Genomic DNA, 21,140 nt, shown 5'->3' with positions numbered 1-21,140 from the left:
TTTCTTCTCCCCCCCCCTCCCCACCTATTGCCCTTCTTCTTTCTACAGACTGGGGACAGCCAGTTCGGTCATGGCGTCCATGTGCATGGGTGGTCTTTGCTCATGTAGGGTCCATTACGCCTTTGGCTTTCTCTCTCTGGCCAGAGGCTCTGAGCAGCGCATTGCTGCTGGGAGGTCTGGTTGGGAACCTCTTTACCTTCCCCCACCCTCAGCATGGACTCCAAGGAGCTACTCTTTCCTGTCCAACATTTTTCCATCCTGCTGCCAAGCTCGTCCAGATACGGCAAGTGAGTCAGCTTTGCGTTGTAGGCTTCCAGCACTGAGGAGCAGGGCTTAAGGTCTACCCCAAAAATGTTCTTTTGGTTTGGTGGAAGACTTTCAGTCTCCATAATACCTTGTAGAGTGAAGTAGAAACCCAGTTTTTAAGCCTTTTCTAGGCTAAGGTGGAACGCCAGTGCATGTTCATGTTAGGCCTGGTCATTGGTAGCTTGGCTGAGACAGCTGTGGTGTAACTAAGGGTTCTTTGGTGGCTATCTTAGGTGGAGAACTTAACTTGAATGACTCAGATGCTCTCCAAGATGACAGCTAAAGGATCTCACACCACAGCGTGTGCTGGTTAATGGGGGAAACTCCTCAAAGACAAATTGTTGAGGCTTTCTTCCCTCGCTGGGGGAAGAGAATGATGCCAGAAAGGCTGAGGCACATGGGAAGGAAGTCGTGTTATCGCTTTGGTGGTGGTGGTTACCCACAGTGGTAACTGAGCTGTGGGCTGCAGTAGCTGCAGTATGACTTCAGCTGATCCCAAAGCTTCAGTTGCAGGCCAGTTTGCTTGGCTTTGCTTCCTTTAGGAACCACCAGCAAAGTGGCTTGGTGAGAGCTCCCCGAGTTCAGGAGTTGTGTGCCAGCAAATGGAGCTTACCTTGAATGACTCCCTGAGCATCTCAGCAGGAGTTTCTGGGAGTCTGTGCTTCAGGAGTTCTGCCTCTAGAGGTTATACTTGAAAGGATTTGACCCTTCTTTTTGACTGAGGTGGGTATGAAAGGATGAGTTCAAACTCCTTATGGCTCAAACACTGACCATGGTGAAAATAGGAAGCACTGCTCTGCATGTGCTCTTGAGGACGGTAACTGCATGTAATGGGCATGTGTGTCTGCAGAGGGAGCAGGCAGTGTGACAGTTGCAGTTTGGGCTAGCTGCTGTAGTCAGCCTGGTCTCTCATCTCATCTTCCAATGTAGAAGGAACAATTCTGAAACTCCTTCAGAACACACAGGACATCATCTTGGTGCCACTGCTGGAGGGTGCTCAGAACCCTGTCGCCATTTTATGATGTCTGTGGGGGGGAAATCTTTCTTCAACTTTAGCCATTAGCCTTTAATTCAAACTGACTTCAGTCGGACATCTGAGGTGTGTGTGGGTGCAGCCACTTAGCTCCTTAATCCCCCTAGTCTGCTTTGGCATTCATTCGCAGCAGTCTCTCCTTAACAGCTCCTGCAATGTGCAGCTCCTCTCAGAAATCTGAGCTGCGATGGGTGGCTTTGGGCTTCAAGTTTTGAAGATTGTTTTTGCCTTCAAATATGCACCTAGTGCTTCTTCCAGACTGGGTTGTTAAACTCAAAATAGGCTGTGTGTTTTAGGCCAACTAGTTAATCTGAACTCTTTCTATACATTGGATTTCTTAGTTTAGAATAAAACCGTGTGATCACAGAATCACAGAATAGCCTGGGTTGAAAAAGACCACAATGCTCATCTAATTTCAATGTGCAGTGTCACCAGCCACCAGACCAGGCTGCCCAGAGCCACATCCAGCCTGGCCTTGAATGCCTGCAGGGATGGGGCATCCACATCCTCCTTGGGCAACCTGTTCCAGTGCGTCACCACCCTCTGTGTGATGCTAAATTAGCGTACCACCTTGTATCAGTGTCTGCAGCCTGCTCAGGCCATGGGCTTGGTGAATCCCTGGAAGGTTAGAAGTACTGAGAAAGAAGCCAGGCAGGGCTGGAAAACAGAGGGAAGTCTGAGAGTTTCATGCCACTGTCTCTCTTGTCATCTGCAGGAAGCTGCTGTCACACCTCTACTACATCCCCTGTGGCAGCTTATGGGACCCTTCTCTGGGCGCCTCTGCCTCAGGAGACACTGCATGGGATGGCAATGACACGTGGAAAGAAGAGACCCATGTCCGCCATCCTTTGCCTCCTCCTCGCAGCCACAAGCTGCTTTGCCAAACTGAGTAAGTTTCTGTTTTATCTGTTTGTTCCATTTTGTTTATGTTTTGTCTTGAGGCAAACTGAGCTCCCAAGATCTCACTTCTTCCTGAAGAGGCTTGGCTTCTCCCATGTGCATACGGGGTATGCTGCAATGTCCAATTACATTCTGAAGGGGGCGAGCATCCCCTGGCAGGATGATGCTTGTTAAGAGAAGAGGTTACAGGTAGAGCTGGACTTCACTGCTTGGTGGTGCCAAGAAGAAATGGAGCTGATCGATGTCTCCAAGGATTAGAGTGTGTGTATGGTGCCAAGAGGAGCGTGAGGCGCAGCTAGAAACGATGGGAAATGTCATGTACTGCAGTTTTGCAATTCTTTTCCTCTGTCTTTTCTTTTGCTGAGACTCACGGGGCTTTCTTCTTTCCCTTTCTTCCTCTCTGTGTAGGTGAATCTCTGCAAGTCACTGTGCAGCCTGCCTCCACCGTCCAGAAGCCCGGGGGCCCAGTCAGCCTGGGTTGTATTGTGAACCCCCCAAGAGTGAACCTTACCTGGAGACTGAATGGAAAGGAGCTGGATGGATCAGATGAGGTGCTGGGGATCCACATTGAGCAAGGGAAACTCATTATCACAGCTCTCAACAACCGCACCGTGGGGCGATACCAGTGCATTGCTCGTGTGCCCGAAGGAGTCATTGCCAGTGTCCCTGCAGTGGTCACCTTAGCTAGTGAGTAACTCTGCCGTCCTGTGCATTACTCAGGCCTCCATGCACCCATCTGGAGAGGTTCATCTAAGTTCGCTTGTTCACTCTGGCGTGAAGGGCAGCCTCCTTTAACTTTTCAGGCCGTTTTGTTGCACTTCAGACCATGGACTGGCTGTCGTGTCATGGCCCAGCCATAACCTATGCAGTCCTTCTGCATAGTAGGCTGCCTACTGTCACGTGCTAACAAGGTGACCCAGGGTTCTTGTGCGAAAGATTCCCTTTATTTTCTCAAGCAAGGTTTTTCTATTCTCATGTGCATATTCAGTATTTTTCCACTAAGCAATCCATTGGCCCACCTGTCCCACAGCGACAGTTTGTACATGACCATAAAGAGCTGGAAGTACCTGATTGATGTGTGGTTGGTTCCCTTACTGCCACGTCACCCCACCTGGTTGCTGATTTCTTGAGGTTTCCAGAAAGTACCTGTTGCTGGTTGATCAATGAACTTTTGCCAGCTCCTCCTTCCCAGGGCTTTTTCTTCTCCTTGCAAGGTTGCAGTGACCTGGTCACTGTAAGCCACCTTTTTGCTGAGCTTCAGGATTTCTGACGTGATCCTCACCGCTGCTCCCTGTTTGGGGCCACACTTGTTTGGGCACCAAAGAGTCTGATCCTCTCTGAGTCCTGTGCAGTGTTTGCTGGAGTGGGTCCGTGCTACGGAGACCTCCATCCTTTAGCATTGACAGCACTGCTTCATCTTCCTGGCACAGGGGGAGCTTGGGGCTAAGCCTTAAGAAAGTGCAGAAGTGAAGATGTTTGTGCAAAGTAGGGGCTGGTTTGACTTTAAAGCCAAGAGCTATTGGCTTGTCACTGATACATTAATCAGAAGTGAAATGTTTAGGCCAGGCTGAGTGGGAGGAGGAGGTGAAGGAGAGTTGCTGCGCTCCAAAGTGGGGTGGGAGGGGATTGTCACGGGGCTGAATATGTTGGGGGATTTGGCCTGAGCTCTGCGCAGAGATTAAGTTTCGGAGAACACATTCCAGAGCAGAAAGGGCGTTGTGTGCACTGGTGGCCTGATAGAGGGAAGGAGAGGAGGGAGAGGTGGATGGGATTACCTTGGACATGGTTTGCATTTAGGAGAGCTGGGTGTGCACAACTCCTCAGCCTGATCATTTCATTCTTAAGCTGCTCTCCTTTTCTCTTTTTCTCTTCACTCTAGCCCACTGCCAGCAGCTCTGTCTTCTAAAGGAAAGCGTGTCTGTTTGACACACCTCCTTGGGTCTGGCATCAGTGGTGAACAGCAGATAGGTCCTACAGCACCAGAGGGACTTTGTGCTAGGCACTGTGGATCTCCCATCTTCCTAGGGAAACGGGCCATGTCCCATGCACCATGGCAGCCTTGAATGGGGAAGGCTTGGAAATCTGTGGGCGAAGAGAGGGCAGGCAGCACCAGGAAAGACATGGGGCTGGAGGTGTAGGAGAGAAGCCTTCTGAGGGGGTTCAGACAACCAAGCTCGTGTTCATGGAGACAGAACCTGCTCACATCAGTGGCTTTGCAGTAGTTTAAAATAAGAGGGGACACCAATTTGTGGTGGGACTGAGATGGATGGCTGTGGTAGCACATGCACCACAGGCTGTCGTGCCTGCTCCAGACCTCACCTATAGGTCCTTGCTGTGAGCTGGTTTGAGGGAGACCAAGGTTTGTGGGGAGAGGGAAACCTGGCAGGTTGGCATTGCCACTGGTCCTTTGAGCTTCTTCCCATCACCTGCTGGGCTGAAAGGAAGCCTCAGAAAGTCTCAGCCTCATCCAGAAATTACTTTCAGAGACGGAAGAGTGAAACTGGAATGTGGATATGAAAGAAGCAGGAGGGAAAGAAAGTATTTTTGAGATTATGGTTTAGGTTTAATTTGGAAGCAGTTCTGAAGACACTGGAAAAAGTCTCCTGCTAGATTTCAAGGGATTTAGGTAACATCTTCTGGCCAACCTTTCAGCTGTTTGCACTCCCTTTTTTTCCTCCTTTGGAAGAAGTATCCTAGAGTGTCCCAGGCTCTGCAGGTCCAGTTCTGCGGGGCCTCCTTGGATCCGAGGGGTAACTCACAGGAACAAGCATGCTGAAGTGCTTGGCTGGCAGAGCAGGCAGCCAAAGGTAGTAAAAGCCAAGCAATTCACAGTATTCATGGAAAAATCCATGCATTCAGCTCAGCAGCTATCCTGCAATCGATAGCCATGACATTTAAAACCGAAAAAATAATCAGGAGTGAAGCAAAGGGAAGCACCTGCTGTAGTGTATCCCCAAAGCACCACCCAGCAGGCAGGGATGAGAGGAACGCCTGTGCACCCCGGGGATGCAGTGGGGAGGCTCACACGTGGGGAAAGGCGAGATGCAGCACTCACGAGCAACGACCCTGCACGGGGTCGGGCTGGGGGTCCCTGAGGAGTTTGCAGCTGCTTGCTGAAACTGGCCCCATTCATTTTCCTTTGCCTCGGCCTCCCTGATCACAGCTCCCCAGAGGCGCTGGTAGGGAAGAGGCCTCTTGCAGGTTGGAAAAGCATTTGCTGAGCTGGCTCAGGGGGTCCAGCCCTGGGGGCAGAAGTGGTGTGAGAAGGTGAGAGAAGGAAAACACAGGTGGGGCTCTGTGAGCCTCTGGAGGGCTGACATGAGGGCTGTGAGATGTCCGGGGGTGATGGGGAGCTGAGGGAGTGCAGGGCTTCAGGATGCCAGAGACTGGAGGGCAGCGTGGGTTTGCCGAGGGGGCAGTGAGAGGACTTTCACCTTGAGAGCCTGCTTTCTATTTACTGCTGCTCCTTCTCAGAGTTATTTATGGCCTCCCATTCATTTAATCCAATCCGTCTCGCCCATCCTGCTGTTTGGCCCCCCGCCCCGGGATTCAGCTGGTTTCACTCCCGATGACAGCGGCTGGGCAGCTGTGGGGTTGACCCTCCTCGCGCCTCCTCACGGGCTGCAGATGGACACAAGGAGTGGCCTTTGCTTGCACTCCCTGCCACACGCAAAAAGAAAATAACAATAATAATAAGTCGTGTTATCCCAGCACAGCTGGAATTTGCAGCCATGGGAAGGATAAGCAGTTTCTCCTGCTTGCATGAGGCCCTCGGGGTGAAGCTGCTGTCCCCTCAGGTGGCCCTGCCATGATGTGTGGTAGAGGGGGAACCAGCTGGGAGCTGTGACCACCTGAAGGCACATCCTCCTGGCAGGTAGCTTGGCTCATTCCCTGTGAGGGAGCAGGAATTCAGGGCAGTAGTCTGGCAGGAAGCTTCTACACCCACATATTGGAAAATCTCTCATCCTTTTGCCTAATTCTCCCTCCGCATCTTTTGGGCCCTGTGGCCACATTTCTTTGTCCTCTCTGCAAGCGGCCCAAGGGAGACAGAGAGCCACGCGTCCCGGTCCCCTCCGAGGGGCATCCGCAGCTGTGTGTGCTGCTGGGGGGCTGCGTGCGAAGGACCCCCCTGCAACCATCCTCCACGAGGCCACCCCAGGGATCCCCACATGGGGACGGAGCTCTTGGTGGGGCCGTGGGGCTGCTTTCTGGGGCTGGCGCGTGTGCATACGTGTGTGCATGTGCAGATCCCTGCCAGAGTTGCTGGAGCCTATGCCTTGGCTCCAGAATCTTAATTTGGCTGTGATGAATCCAGACCACCAAGGCGCACATTAATTTTCCTGATGCTCGTTTATATTTTGTTGATCAGAGAAGTATGTGTGTTGTGTGCAGGCAGACACTGGGCTCTCGCCTTTTCTCTACCTCTTTCCATTTCTGTGACTCCTGCTTTTATTCCTTGATGGAGTAGGAAAGCAAAGAGGAGAAACTAACCGGCACCCTTCCCCTCCCCGGCAGCAACTTTCCTTGCTGGAAGAGAGCGGATTGCCGCCAGCTCTTCACAAGTTAAGAGTTAATCTTCATCTGGCTTTAATACCCAGTGGAAACATGGCTCCCCTCCTCGGCTTGTCTTAAAGGATTAATGGCATTTCTGAAGTTCACCCTTATTCCTTCTTTTTAGTATTATTATTATTTTTTTTCCTTTTAATTGAACGATGCCAAGAAATTCCAAAAGTATGAAGCATGTTTCACTGCAAATCATTTTTATGACATTGCAAAACCTCCTCTCCCCTGCTCGGCTCACTCCCCTCCCCTCGAATCCGGGCACGGGAACACTCGCTCCCCAAGCAGCCGCCCGACAGCCCCTCCGCGCCGCCTTCGGGGAGGCTTTCTCGCCACCCTGCCAAGAGGGCTGGTTTTTATTTAAACCCCATAAAGGATCTTGCTTTAATCAGAAAGTCTGCTTGAGAAATTTCATGTCACTTTTCCGTGACTGTGGGTGGGAGAAGCTCGGAGCCAGCGTTGTCTCTTTCTCTTGGAGCGCTGCTCTATTTCGCAGAGAACAAAAACACATTTTTTTGCTGGCTTGGCTGCCAAGGGCAGGCTGCACAGAGCCCGCCCTCCACAAGCCCTTCTGCTCCACAGCTCCCCAAACTGCCCGTGGGCACTGACACCGTGCACCTGGATGCTGTCGGAGCACAGGGCTTGAGGATGAGTGCCCTCCTCTTCAGGTGGTGGAAGAGGTCGTGGTGATGTGCAGAGCTGGGGGTGATGCCTATGGAGGTTCCTTTCCTCACCATCACCCTTCTTCCCAACTTCGCACACCTTTTCGCCTCCTGCCACACAGTGTCTGCACGCCCTTGAGGCATCCAAAATGGTGATTAAAGCATTGACTGCTCAGTAGCAGGACAGCAGCTGTGCTGGAAGTAGGAAGCAATAGAAGGACGCTTTTGGCTGCCCCTCGGTGCTGCAGTGAGTTGGCTCCGTTTTTACTATGAGGCCAGGATTTTTCACACCCAGTTCGTCAGCCGTGGAACAGGCAGCTTCTCTGGAAGCTGTGTTTTAATTTATGTGCTTTGTAGGAAGGAGAAGAAAAAAAAAATACAGCTCTGATATGGGGCCAGTTTCCCCGGCTGCCGTGGATGGAGCGGTCCACTGCTGGCACAGCAGCAAAGCAGCCCCGTGTCTGTGGGGAAAGGATGAATTGGGGTGCTGGGCCAGCTGAGATGTCCTGTTGTTTGCTCCCTTTGCAGATCTCAAGGATTTCAAGTTTGATGGCCCTCACGTGATTGAGGTGGATGAAGGCAACACGGCCGTCATCGCCTGTGACCTGCCTGAAAGCCATCCCAAGGCCCAGGTCCGCTACAGCGTGAAGCATGAGTGGCTGGAGGCCTCCCGAGGTGAGCACTACAAGGCTCTATCTCACTGCATCCCCATGGCCTTAGTTTTAGTCTTTTGGGCTGATCTGAGCACAGGCACTTGGAGGGTTTCTGTCAAGGCTCCTTGTGTTCCCACTGCCTTGGACTGAGGAGTCAGGTGTAACACCAGCGTGCAGAAGGAAGCTTGGGGAAAGGAAGTAGAATTAGGTGATGAACCACATTGCCTTTCATTGAGCATCTCCATATGTCCATGCAGTTCTCTTCCAGCCCAGTTCCTGGATGAAGATGATTCTGAACTTGGGGGAATTTGTAAGATTTGAATCTGAAATCCTGCAGCTTCACTGTTATCTGCTAAACATAACTCATTACAAGCTAGCTCCACCTGCAGCACTCTTCCTCCCACAGCTGCATCATGTTTCCTCCTGATGTGTGAACAAAAAGAGCTTGTTTCAGTGCTGTTAGTGTTATCACACTGCTTCTTTCCCTTCTCACTTGTCTACCTTTTCTCTTAGGGCACTGTTTCATCCAGGTGCCACATCTTGAGCCATGAGCCATCTCCTTTTCTCTCCCTACAGACAATTACCTTATCATGCCATCCGGGAACCTTCAGATCGTCAATGCCAGCCAGGAGGATGAGGGGACTTATAAATGTGCTGCCTACAACCCTGTGACACAGGAGGTTAAAACCTCAGTCTCCAGTGAGAGGCTCCGTGTGAGACGTAAGTTGCTTTCCTTTCACTGCATGTCACCTTCTTAGCCATTCCAGTCCTGGGAGCATATACAAAGTGCTATTTTAGCTGGGTTTTGGTGGGAACTAACATTAGTAGCTGCTGAGAAGACCCAGGCCTCACAGCAGAGTTGCCCTGGGTCTGCTCCCAGGGTTTGGGTTTGCAGCCTTGGGATTGCCATACCTCTTTAGGACTTACTCCTGGTGATATGTGAGCAAAGGCCCTTAGTCTGTCACAAAACCACTTGCTGCATGCACAGATCTTTTAAAGAACAGCCTTCGTGACCTGCTTTGACACCCTCCTTCCTATTACCACCATCCTCCTCCCAGGCTCCACAGCAGAGGCCGCTCGGATAATCTACCCACCTGAAGCTCAGACCATCATTGTCACTAAAGGACAAAGCCTCATCTTGGAGTGTGTGGCCAGTGGGATCCCCCCACCCCGTGTCACCTGGGCCAAAGATGGCTCCAGTGTCTCAGCGTACAATAAGACACGGTTCCTGCTCAGCAACCTTCTGATTGACCCCACCAGTGAGGAGGACTCGGGCACCTACAGCTGCACGGCTGACAATGGGGTTGGTGAGGCTGGAGCAGCATTCATCTTCTACAATGTGCAGGTGTTTGGTGAGTGCTGCTGTAGCTCTTGTTTCAGGAGGGGCTGGGACTTTCTCATCTGTTTTCACTGAAAAATACTAGTTAGTGCTGCTGTACTTCTCATCTCTCTGGACGAACCACAGTGTAAGTCAAGCCATGCCTGTGGTTCCAGTTTCTAGGAGATGGGATAAATTCTGTCTTGAGGGTGAAAGGTGCTTACTTCCAGGCTCCCACCACGAGCTTCCCTATGAGCTCATCTCTTGTCCCTTGTGTCACTGGGTTTGCTCCAACGCTCTTTAGTGAAGGACTGGCTCTATCTCAGACATATTTGAGATTGGCATAGGAGGCATCAGAGAGTCTTGCTTTTCACTTCTTTTAGTAGGGAAGCTCTCTGTGGGGTGAGAAATGGAAAGAACACCACTCCTTAGGTATTTCTACCACATTATCCTTCCCCTTCTTACAAGCATTAGGGAGGGGGTAAGCCCATGTTTTGTTGGATTGCGTGTCATCCAAGTGTCACAGTGTTGTTGGCACAAGTGCAACCTTTGCAGAGTACTGTTTCAGCTAAGAAAAGTGGGACTCAGGTGCCTGCTGTCACTGTGTGACTGAGAGGGGAAGCTGGCCTTAGGCCATCTCTCCTCCTGGTTCATATGGTTGCTGATGTAACAAAACAGATCCACGTGAGACCCCATCAAGGCAGCAGGACTGGCAGGAAGGGTTGAGAATCCACCCCTTCACCCTCATCTTTGCCATAAAGGAGAGTGCAAAGCCATGACTATGCCATACTCCTGCCAAATGGTGATCATTATTTGTGCTTTTCCCCATTCAGAGCCCCCAGAGGTCACCATGGAGCTGTCCCAGCAGATCATTCCCTGGGGCCAAAGTGCCAAGTTCACCTGTGAGGTGCGAGGGAACCCCCAGCCCTCAGTCATGTGGCTGCGCAATGCCGTGCCCCTCTCTGCCAGCCACCGGCTCCGGCTGTCCCGCCGGGCCCTGCGAGTGGTCAGTGTGGGGCCCGAAGATGATGGAATTTACCAGTGCATGGCAGAGAACGAGGTGGGGAGCGCTCAAGCCATGGTGCAGCTGAGGACGGCCCAGCCAGGTGAGTCCGTCCTTTGAAGCTTTTGGTCATTCGGTGCTAGAGGCCAATGAACAGCAAAAGAGCAGAGAGAAGGACAAAACTGGTGTGTAACCCTCCTGTTCGGGTTTGAGCTGCTGTGCTCTTCCTTTTTCTTCATCCTACACTCTGAATAGTTTTGGAGATGCTGTCTCCTTCCTTGGACTTTGCTTGAACCTACCTGGGGTCAGGGGGGCTCTCAGAGAGGTAGGAAGTCCCCTGTGGCCCAGGTCTGTCCTGGGAGAGGCTCTGGTGAGTCAAGTCGTGATTGTACCAGGAGAAGGAAAGATCGTTTCTAACGCTTTTTGGAGAGGCCCAGTAGGCAGCACCACCTGGGATCTGATACCTCTAAGTTATCAGTGGTGCAGTAGCTCCAGACGTCTGAGAGGATTCAGGGGTCTTCTCTTAGCTCTGTCTTCATTGCAGCCTGAATCATGCATTTACCCTGCCTGCACCACTCATTTACTCTCAGCATCTTGTCTTTCAGGAGCCACCCTCAACCCTGGGCAAGATGCACAGCTGGGTTCAGCTCAGCCTCCAACACCGCCTTCCAGGGACAGTGCCTTAAAGCTGCCTCTGGATAAAGGTAGTCCACCAAAGCCTGCGACCACCCCACTGGCAGCATCTCCACAGTGTGCAGCCAACAAGGAGCTGGTGTCTCCAGCCGAGGCCCCCATCATCCTCAGTTCTCCCCGGACATCCAAAACAGACAGCTACGACCTAGTGTGGAGACCCCGGCCCGACAGCAGGGCCCCGATCCTCTACTATGTGGTGAAGCATCGCAAGGTATTGCTGTTTTGCCCTGCTGCCTCTTTCTTCTGTGCTTGTCTCCTGGCTGGTGGCCTTGTTGCATGCCCTGTAGGTAGTGCACTGGGGACATGGGTGTAGGCACTCACTTCTTACTGGCACTGCGGGTGCTTTTCTAAGCAGCAAAACAAAGCACCGTTGAAGTAAAAAAAATCTGCTACTGAGGTGTAGAGCACTTCTTGTCGTTTTACTGTGAGCAAGGGGGAAAAAGCCTGTGTTTCCTTTGGGTAGGAAGATGGTTGCAGCAGAGAGATTGGTTTTGCAATGGGCTTGGAGTACATTTCAGATCTGGTATGTTTGGGAATTCCAGCCACTGCAAGCCACTATTTTTTATTATATGTGGCTATATGTATCTCTGTTCCTGGAACTGTTTGACTGGTGTAACAGGAGGCTGTGCTGACACCCCCATATTGCTGATTTCTTTCTAAACAAAACTAAGGCTGAGGGTTTCAGCTAGCTGCTGCTTTAAATAACTCTTTAAAGCAAAGACAGAAGGTGCCAACGCAAGAGCACGATGGGGCAAGTTTCAAAAACAAAAGACTGTATAGGGTCTAGTGGTCTGCCAAGAAGAGATTTGTTCCCCGGTGGAGTATCATGTAACAAGCAGTTCTGTCTGCAATATTGCCTTGCAGGCTGGAGTTTGTCCATATTTTACTTGTTTTTCAGTGCTTCACCTGGAAGAGGCTGTAGGGCAGTGGAGGTCATCGTGGGTCACTGCAGTTTGCAGTAATATGTTTTCAGTGTAGTCCAAATTCTCAGCTGGAGACTCTTTCTTGGGATGCTGAAGGATTGTGTGGAAAGGAATTAGTCCCAATAACCCTCAAACTTGTTGAGAAAGAGTCTCTTTCTATAAGAGATCTGTAGGATCAAGTTATATAATGATCTGGTTTAAACATCTCTGACTGGAAAAGCATGTGTGCGGAGAGGGAAGGAATCAATTCAGTGACAAAAGAAAAGGCTCTTTGTGTGAGAGATGGCCGAGGAAAGTAAAACCTTCTGACAGGAGGCTTAAAATTGTCTGGGCAAGGCTCTGGTTCTCCTCTGCAAAGTATCTACGGATGTCTCTTCTCCCTGCTCCCACACTGACCCTAAAACCTCAGCAGCCTGCAGGCAGTCAGATGCCATATAGTTAGCATCTTTGGTACTTAAGAATTTCACTTCTTCTTTCCTGGACACTTAGCAGTTTTCAGAGTTCCCCTCCCTGGCCTCAGAGCTCTGTGGGCCCGGGAATAAAACTAAAATGAGGCAGGCATTAATCAGTCAGTGTCAGACGCCTGGAGAAGATGAATGATATGGCTGAGTCCTGGCATTTCCGTTTTGTCGCGTTGCCTGCATTGCTAATGCTGCTTTCGGCACCGGGTCACCTCAGCATCCTGTGTGTTTGCCTGCAATAATATTATCCTTGCTGCTGGGGAGAAGGCAGAGAATCCCACCTTCCCTCCTGCTTTGTACGGGGCACTGGGATATCACTGAAAAACAAAACATGTTTCCACGTCTTTCTGGGGGAACAGCCATGCAGCATCCATTTCCTGTAGGGGGCATTCTAGAACCACACAAGGTGAGGCTGCATAGCCTTAACTCTGTCCGTTGCCTGCATTGTTCTCTCAGCAGGTGGCCAACGCTTCAGACAGCTGGGCAGTGAGAGATCTGCCAGCCTCGCAGCACCGCCTGACACTCACCAGGCTGGATCCCGGAAGCCTCTACGAGGTGGAGATGGCCGCTCACAACTGTGCCGGCGAGGGACAGACGGCCATGGTGACCTTCCGGACTGGTAAAGGTCAAAACGGTCCTGGGGTGTTTTGCTTTAAGGCAGTGGGGTGCCCACATTCCTCTCTCGGTGTCTCAGTTGGACACCTGCAGAACCACAGAAAATAGGCCTGGGAGAAATGTCAGGAGGTCGCTTAATCCTTCCCCTGCCTGGAGAAAGGATCTGCCTTCAGGGCTTATTCCTGACAGGTGTTTCTCTAATCTGTTCTAAAGAGAAAATCCAAGCCTTCCCTCCATCAGTCTGCTTAGTGCCAAGCTGTCTGTACCGCCAAAAGGATGCTCCAAAACTCAGCTCAATCCTCCTATCCCCGTGCTGCTTTTCCTGTCCCTAGAAATGGCATTCCCCTCGTAGAAACCTTCTCTGTGGAGAGGGCTGCTCACGTACCTTCTCAGGCTCTGCCCTGTGCTGACTGATGACCTCCTGCTCAGGCAGAAATCTAACCTAATGCCATCTCTCCATCCTACACAGGCCGGCGCCCAAAACCAGAGATTGTTGCCAGCAAAGAACAGCAAATCCAAAGGGACGACCCAGGCACGAGCACTCAGAGCAGCAACCAGTCTGACAACAGCCGGCTGTCCCGTAAGGCTCTGGCCCTTCTTGTTTTCATCTCCTACCCCTCTGTCCATTTTCAGTCTCCATTGTCAGTCTCCCCCTGCTCACTGCTCCCACATCAGCGAGGCCTGATGTCTGTCTCCAGACCTGCATTCACATTTCTCATTGCTGTCTCTTCTATGATGGTTGCACACACCTTATTTGAGCTGGAAAAGGGAAAAAAGAGTGAGATGCAAACAGCAGTAAAAGATCTTTGGAGAGCACAAACTGAAAGGAGTGAGGATCTGGGAGTCCCAGCTCTAATGAAGAGCACTTGGGACTTAGAGAGCAGCACATGGGTGGGTGTGATGCAGGCCATCCTTCACCCACATCCCACTGAGCTACAGCATCCTTCAGACATGTTGAAAGTGTCTTGACGTCCACCCGTGCCCCTTGCAGCTCCAGAGGCACCAGATCGTCCAACCATCTCCATGGCATCAGAGACATCCGTGTATGTGACCTGGATCCCCCGTGGGAATGGTGGATTTCCTATCCAGTCTTTCCGTGTGGAATATAAGAAACAGAAGAAGTCGGGAGACTGGGTTCTGGCCACCAGTGACATTCCTCCCTCTCGTCTCTCTGTGGAGATCCCAGACCTGGAAAAAGGTAGGCAGGTGTTCTCCTCTCCCCTTCCTGGGTTCTGTAGGGAAGCCATGCAGTCCCTGTCGGATGGTGAACTGTCTGTCACGTCACACTCAGTCCTGGCACAAGTAAGCAGAACAAAGCCTCCCCAGCTCCAGCCTTGGGTGTATGGGGAAATGCTGCAGCTGCTTCTCCAATTTCTGCAGCTTCAGAGACCAGCTTAGATTTGACCTCCCTCAGGAAGGCTTGTACAAGCTTTTCTGTATTATGGGACATAATTACTAAAGGCATTAGTGTCTTGTTTTTGCAATTTACTAGATAAGACAGAACTTTTCTTTCTGTAACCACAGGCAAGACAGTTGAACTTCACATGAGAAAAAAAGGCATCACTGAGTAGGACAGCTTTAAAAAGCAAAATACCTACCCAGACTTTAAGAGCAGAAAAAGGATGTCTCAGTTAAAATGACTTAGGTTTAGAGCATTTATCTGAGATCTACGTAGCTAATTCCTGTGCAGTAGAGGAAGGATGCTATCCTGTACCTGCTTGAGTGTAAGGGCAGATTTCAGGCATCTCTGAATCCAGCCACCCACCCCACCTCCCATTATTGCTACATGACTTCGAGACCAACCAGACAGGAACTGGGAGAGACAAATAAAAGCAGACAGTCTATCACATGGCTGAAATGTGTTTGTACTTCAACCAAAGCATCTCTATAGTTGGGTTTTTATTTCCACTTTCTGGAGAAGACACAGCCCCCTTTCCAAGCCAGCCCTGTGCTAACAATAGAACTCATGGAATACATCAAAGCTATCTTAGTGAAACTTCTTTTATTCCCCATTTCTTCCCAAGGCTTTTCCTATAAGTTTCGTGTCCGAGCACTGAACATCCTGGGAGAAAGCGAACCCAGTGCTGCGTCTCGTCCATATGTGGTGTCTGGGCACAACAACCGAGTCTATGAGCGCCCTGTGGCTGGGCCGTACATCACCTTCACGGATGCCATTAATGAGACCACCATCATGCTGAAGTGGATGGTAAGTTTTGTTGGGGGGGAAAAAGAAGGATATCTGCACAAAGCAAATGTGTTGGTGCTACTTGCCCAGCTCACACATCTTCAAGGTTACCGCACCGGAGCTTGTCACTAGTGCAAATGGATTGAAGATCTTACAGCTGTCGCAGGCAGTGAGGGCTGTCTTATGCCGTGCAGGAAGTCAGAGCCTAGGAAACCCTTTTAATCTTAATCCAGCATTGTGAACGGGAGGCATTTTGGTGGATAATCTCAGGTTCTTGACCGTGTAGTCCAACAAGCGTGGTTCAGCAAGGCACGGGGGGGCTGCTCGCTTTCCTCGCCAAATTCCTGGAATCTATTAGCACCTCTGTCTGCCCCAGGAGTTTCCAGAAGACATATCCTTCACTCTCACTTGCTAAGCAGCAGTTCTAAGTGCTGGTAATCATGTACAGCAGTCCAGCCCTGAGGATTTTTAGGAGTGGGCAGGATATTTTGGCTCACAAGCCCAGATCTGAGTGTTTCCAACAGCTTAGAGTTTATTCAGAAGGATGCATCACACTTTTCTCTCCCATCATCTGATCCAAAATGGCTTCAGGGCAGGATGGGCAATGATGTTATTTTAAACACGCTGGCTGATAAAATACTAGATGAAAAGCAGCGAGAGCACATGGAGCTGGGGACAGTACAGCCCCAGATGAGGGAGGAGCAGAGCTGTCTTTGAAAATATGAGACTTCTGCAGTCACTGGTTCCTAGCAAGATAGATGCAGTTTGTCTGGATGCCATGAGTCTGTTGGAGTCGGGGTGATGCTGTGTTTGTGCATACTCAGCTGAGTCACTTGCTGAGGAAAAGGAGAGCCAGAGTAGGGCCATGAAGATGATCAGAGGGCTTGAGCAGGGGGGACCTTTCAGTATCTGAAGGGGGCCTACAGGAAAGCTGGGGAGGGATGTTTTATAAAGGCGTGTACAGGATGAGAAGAAATGGCTCTAAACTGGAAGAGGATAGATTTTGAGTAGATATTAGGAAGAAATTCTTTACTGTGAGGGTGGTGAGGAGGCATTCAAGGCCAGGCTGAATAGGGCTTGGAGCAACATGGCCTAGAGGGAGGTGTCCCTGCCTATAGCAGGGGGTTGGAACTAGGTGATCTTAAAGGGCCCTTCCAACCCAAACCATTTGATGCTTTGGAGAGGGACAATCATAGAAGCAGAACATAGAACGATTGGATGGACAGGACCAAATTCCTGGCCTGCCTGCTGTGTGACAGAAGCAAGATGTGAGAGTGTAAAACATCAGTGATCTCTGGGAAGGAAGCCTTTATTTACTGTGAAAACCAGAGGCTAGACAAGGAAGAGATCCTCTGCTGGGACTTCCTCCTGTCTCATCCCATTTATCCTGACTGCTCCTCACCCAGAACAGTATGGGTCTGACAACACAGACATCTCTGCTAATTTCTGCTCTTCCTCTGCAGTATATTCCAGCCAGCAACAACAACACTCCTATCCATGGCTTTTACATCTACTACCGCCCCACAGACAGTGACAATGACAGTGACTACAAGAAGGATGTGGTAGAAGGTAGGAGATATTTGGACACTGGTCCTTACTACTGGTGGTTCCTCTTGTAAGAGGATGTGGCCAGAAGGAGCTCTGTGTACAGGCTGCTGCCAATTATGTTTCTTTCCACCTAGCAGTACTGCAGAGGTGGGTTGTCTGCACACAGGAAGCTAATGGCACCCGGTGTGTGTGTTCTCTCCTCAGGAGATCGATACTGGCACTCCATCAGCCACCTTCAGCCAGAGACCTCATATGACATCAAGATGCAGTGCTTCAATGAAGGTGGTGAAAGCGAGTTCAGCAACGTGATGATCTGTGAAACCAAAGGTGAGCAGCTTTGCAGAGCACTCTGTCCCTGCTGCCTGCTGCTGTCCACAGCACAGCAAGGCAGGTGCCATCTCTGTCTGACAGCATGTCATCTAAGCTCTGGCAAGGGACAGAAGAGGGCGGGTAGGCTCAGTGATGCTGTTGCTCAATATGTGCATACACCCACACCAGTACTCACATTTCTTAAGCATGCTGCTTTTCCTCTTGCCGTGGCTGTATCTCATTCTCTGTCTCTTCCTTTTACAGCTCGGAAATCTCTTGGTCTGCCGGGTCGTCTTCCACCGTCAACAGTGGCCCCTCAGCAGCATCCCCCACTTAGTGGTGGGCACAGTGGCCTGGGGACAGGAGCCATGGTGGCCCGTTCTAGTGACCTACCATACTTGATCGTAGGCGTTGTGCTGGGCTCTATTGTACTCCTCATTGTGGCCTTCATCCCCTTTTGCCTTTGGAGAGCCTGGTCCAAGCAGAGTAAGTGTCCTTTCTTCAGGGCTGATTTACAAGATGTAACCTTGTGGGTTAGATATGACCCTGGATGTAACTGGATCAAACATCCAAACTGTGAACCCTACACATTCTGGGAAGCAAGGAAAGAGGAGCAGAGGGCAAGTTGCAAATGCCCATTGGAACCCTCCTATCAAGATAAAGGCCAATACTCATCCCTTATCTTGTTTACCTGGGACTTAGAAGAGGTGGAAAGGGGCACTGCCTTCCCTTTTGTATCGTTTGTTTCCAAGGGTGTTCAGTGTGCCCAAACAGCTGCCTGATGGGACAGCCTAACACTATCATTTTCAGTAGTTCACTTCAGGAAGCTCAGCTTTACCTCTGCTTTTGGCCTCAGACTGTCTTGTTCTTCTTCCTGCAGAGCAAACCATTGACATGGGCTTCCCAGGAGCTGGGCTGCTGGTGTCATCCTGCCAGTACACGATGGTGCCCCTGAGGGGCATTTCTGCTCCTCGTGCCAATGGACATCCCTATGTTAATGGGCAGCCCTATGCTAGTGGGACACATCTGAACGGCATCTGCTCCTCTGCAGGAGTGGACTATGTGAGCACAAAGCCCCAGGATTACAGTCCAGATGACATGCAGCAGGTACGACCACACCCACAGTTAACAGCTGATTTGACATGAGCCATGGCTGCAGTGGGACAACTTCTCCAGACATGCTTGAGACTTTTTGCAGCATGTAGAAGTGCCCAAACTGGCTCCTTTTTGAAGTTTCCCTGTTGCAGTGAAGTTAAGTGAGACCCGGGATCAGCAGGAATGTCTCCAAATCACTCTTGATGAGGTGGCTTCCTGGGGCAGTAGCTCTTAGGCATGGAGGAGGCAGTGAGTGAAGGCTGCTCTTAACAGCAGCAGTTCCCATTTCCTAAGCAAAGCACCGAGGGACTGGCAATATTGAGTATTCTGTATGTACACAGTAAAATAAATGCAGTGCCACAACAGAGAGTATAAATTGGTTGTCATGACCCAGTGATATAGCAGAAAGTAATCTGAGTTTTTCAGTGCTCACTTCTACTCTGTAAGAAATGAAACGGCTCCAGCTCTTTCCACTTTCTTTTGTGAGAACTTTATCATTCTGCCTCGTGGCTCTGGTTCTGCTAGAGAGCAGCACCAACCTCTTACTGCTTTCTCTCATTCCAGTCACACGAGGAGACCAATGCCTTGCTGCAGGCAAGAGTGCTGCAAAATGGGAATGTCCAGCGAGACTACCAGCCCACCAGGTTGGTCCTGGCTTACCAAGGGGGAGGATGAAACTGTCGATCCTGTGGGGCCCATTGGAATGCATGTTTAGAATGACTAGCGCAAACGTGCCCTTGTCTGTTCTAGTTCACTTGGGAAAGTGAAGCTATGCTCCAGCAGTCAGCCTTTTTGGCCAAAACTCTTGTCACTCACCTCTATTCCTCAAATGAGAATCATTCCTCCAGTGGAATCACTCACCATTCCTCTAATGATATGATGGAGGGGTTATTTCACTTTAGCGATGGCTCTCCCATTTCCTCCTTGAGCTCCTAAGCATAGACTGTAAAGTACAATGAGAGAAACTAACATCTGTGGCTGGATGCTGATAAACAGCTGCCCAGAATCTGGTGAGTTGCAGACTCTTAGTTTCTCACATTCACACTCCATGTCATTATTCACATGTTCCCCAGGAAGCATAACTCCTCCCAGCTTCCGTGGCACTCACCAGGTTTTGAATCACAGATACCAGTTCACATCACTTCATTCCGGCTTCACAAGCATATCCTAATTTCTCCTCATTTAGGAATGGTTAGCCATTGTATCAGTGCAGCTGGCTGCCATGTTGCAGGTAGCATTACCGTTCAAGGACGAAATATGGGAATAGTGCTGAACTTCTTTCTTTGTCTGCCTGCCTCCCTAGACTGCCCAATTCAAGACAAGAAGACAGCTCTTTCCTGTACAGTCTCCCAGATGACTCCACTCACCAACTTCTCCAGCCACAAGATGACTGTCCACACATTCAAGAGCGCTTCATTGGCCTGCATCATCCAGCAATGGGCAACAAAGTGGGAGGTTCTAGTTTGGATCCTCGACGAGATCCGCTGTTCCACCACGGTCAGTGGTCTGGAAAATTCAGTGCTTGCTTCATCTCGTTGTTTCGGGCTGACTCTTAGAATAGTATGAGAAGGCCACACTAGCAGTTGGGATTGTAAATTGCCTGGGACGCTTTTAAACAACAGATTTTCATTTCTCCATAAGCATGGCATCCCTGCTGCTGGAAAGATGCACCCATCTGCAGTTGCAGAGAATAATCACTCAGTCCTTCTTCACTTTACATCTTCCAGGCAAACAACCACAGCCTCTGAAGAATTATGTGAATGCATCCCTCTAGGATATGATCTGTTGATCTGTCCCTCCCGTAGCATGGATCAAACTAACCGTGTACGAGCATAGGAGTAAACTCCCCTGTAGCCAGCACCCTTAGGATGCAGTTCTTGGTCTTTGATCAGACTATCCTCACAAAGTGAACTGTTGGCTAGAAAGCTGTCATAGTATCTCTCATTTCTGTACACGTTTTAATTCTCTCTCACTCCTCTGCCTTTCAGGAAGCCCTTTCTGCCTAGGCCTGGTGCCAGTGGAAGAGGTAGAAAGACTAGACTGCTGCCAGTCCAGAGGAGACCTCCATTCCCAGGCTCCAGTGCTCACATCTTTGAGTCAGGACCTACAAGGACATCTGAACAGCAGCTTACCATCACAGAGGCCCTTGGAGACTCATTCTCCTGTCAGTTAGGGACCAAGCTGCCTTTTGTAAAAGACTTATTCTAAAGAGAAGAAAAGAATGGGTATTTATTTTTGTATAACACCTCTATTTATATATTTATGCACTTGTATATAGATGTATATGTGCCTTTTATAATGCTATGGAGACAGAAGGCATCTTCAGCAAGGCAACAGGAGGGCCTGAGAAACAAGGCAGCAACTACCTGCGGCCCTGGGCTGTTCATCAGAGCACAAGATTGAAACAGCAGTACGAGGGACACTGCAAGACATGGGTCCAAGTGAAGCTGCCACCACCAAGATCTATCAGCTTCCTGCAGTGAGGGCTTCTCCTTTCCCGCAGGAAGGCATGTCCCAGGAACACACTCCTGTGAGTGGACTGGAGTTATGCACTCTACCTAATCAACTTAAACTTTCACATAGACGCCATCTGCAGCTGCATATTTGTAAAGACAAACCCATGCTTTAACAACTAAAATAAAGGCTTACATGTTTTCTGTGGCTGGTTGTATGCTAAAACCTTCCACAGAGCAAATCTACGTCCTTTTTCCTTGCAGAAATGTGGCAAAAAGGACACCTGAGGGAAGGTGACGCTTTCCTGCAGTTATAGTTTTCCTCTGTGTCACCTATGTGAATCTTTTCAGTGCTGAGCTTAGGAGAAAAGGGCTGGCTGCTATCTATGCTAAGTGATATAAAACCTCTTGTGGGGAGCAGAG

General features: G+C 50.2%; 1 protein-coding gene across 7 annotated transcripts in view; it reads left to right on the top strand.

Annotated features, from left to right (window-relative positions):
* The window catches only part of BOC (BOC cell adhesion associated, oncogene regulated), a 51,711-nt gene extending 30,783 nt beyond the window's left edge, over window positions 1-20,928 (top strand). For 4 of the 7 annotated variants that reach the window (XM_072341477.1, XM_072341469.1, XM_072341488.1 and 1 more), the window contains 18 exons: window positions 2,055-2,228; window positions 2,648-2,926; window positions 7,990-8,136; window positions 8,691-8,834; window positions 9,173-9,466; window positions 10,266-10,538; window positions 11,041-11,339; window positions 12,969-13,137; window positions 13,597-13,707; window positions 14,119-14,325; window positions 15,152-15,333; window positions 16,776-16,881; window positions 17,065-17,187; window positions 17,434-17,655; window positions 18,050-18,276; window positions 18,829-18,908; window positions 19,568-19,761; window positions 20,253-20,928. In XM_072341477.1, the coding sequence (XP_072197578.1) occupies window positions 2,144-2,228; window positions 2,648-2,926; window positions 7,990-8,136; window positions 8,691-8,834; window positions 9,173-9,466; window positions 10,266-10,538; window positions 11,041-11,339; window positions 12,969-13,137; window positions 13,597-13,707; window positions 14,119-14,325; window positions 15,152-15,333; window positions 16,776-16,881; window positions 17,065-17,187; window positions 17,434-17,655; window positions 18,050-18,276; window positions 18,829-18,908; window positions 19,568-19,761; window positions 20,253-20,437 (3,327 nt within the window). In that variant the 5' untranslated portion in view covers window positions 2,055-2,143 and the 3' untranslated portion in view covers window positions 20,438-20,928. The remainder of the gene's footprint in view (window positions 1-2,054; window positions 2,229-2,647; window positions 2,927-7,989; window positions 8,137-8,690; window positions 8,835-9,172; window positions 9,467-10,265; window positions 10,539-11,040; window positions 11,340-12,968; window positions 13,138-13,596; window positions 13,708-14,118; window positions 14,326-15,151; window positions 15,334-16,775; window positions 16,882-17,064; window positions 17,188-17,433; window positions 17,656-18,049; window positions 18,277-18,828; window positions 18,909-19,567; window positions 19,762-20,252) is intronic. The other 3 variants (XM_072341528.1, XM_072341507.1, XM_072341518.1) reach the window with 3 other exon arrangements.
* The last annotated feature ends 212 nt before the right edge of the window (window positions 20,929-21,140 follow it).

The sequence above is a fragment of the Excalfactoria chinensis genome, chromosome 1, assembly GCF_039878825.1.
Source record: "Excalfactoria chinensis isolate bCotChi1 chromosome 1, bCotChi1.hap2, whole genome shotgun sequence".
Classification (NCBI taxonomy): domain Eukaryota; kingdom Metazoa; phylum Chordata; class Aves; order Galliformes; family Phasianidae; genus Excalfactoria; species Excalfactoria chinensis.
The sequence above is the reverse complement of the archived record's forward strand: the minus strand, read 5'-3'. Positions and strand labels throughout refer to the sequence as shown.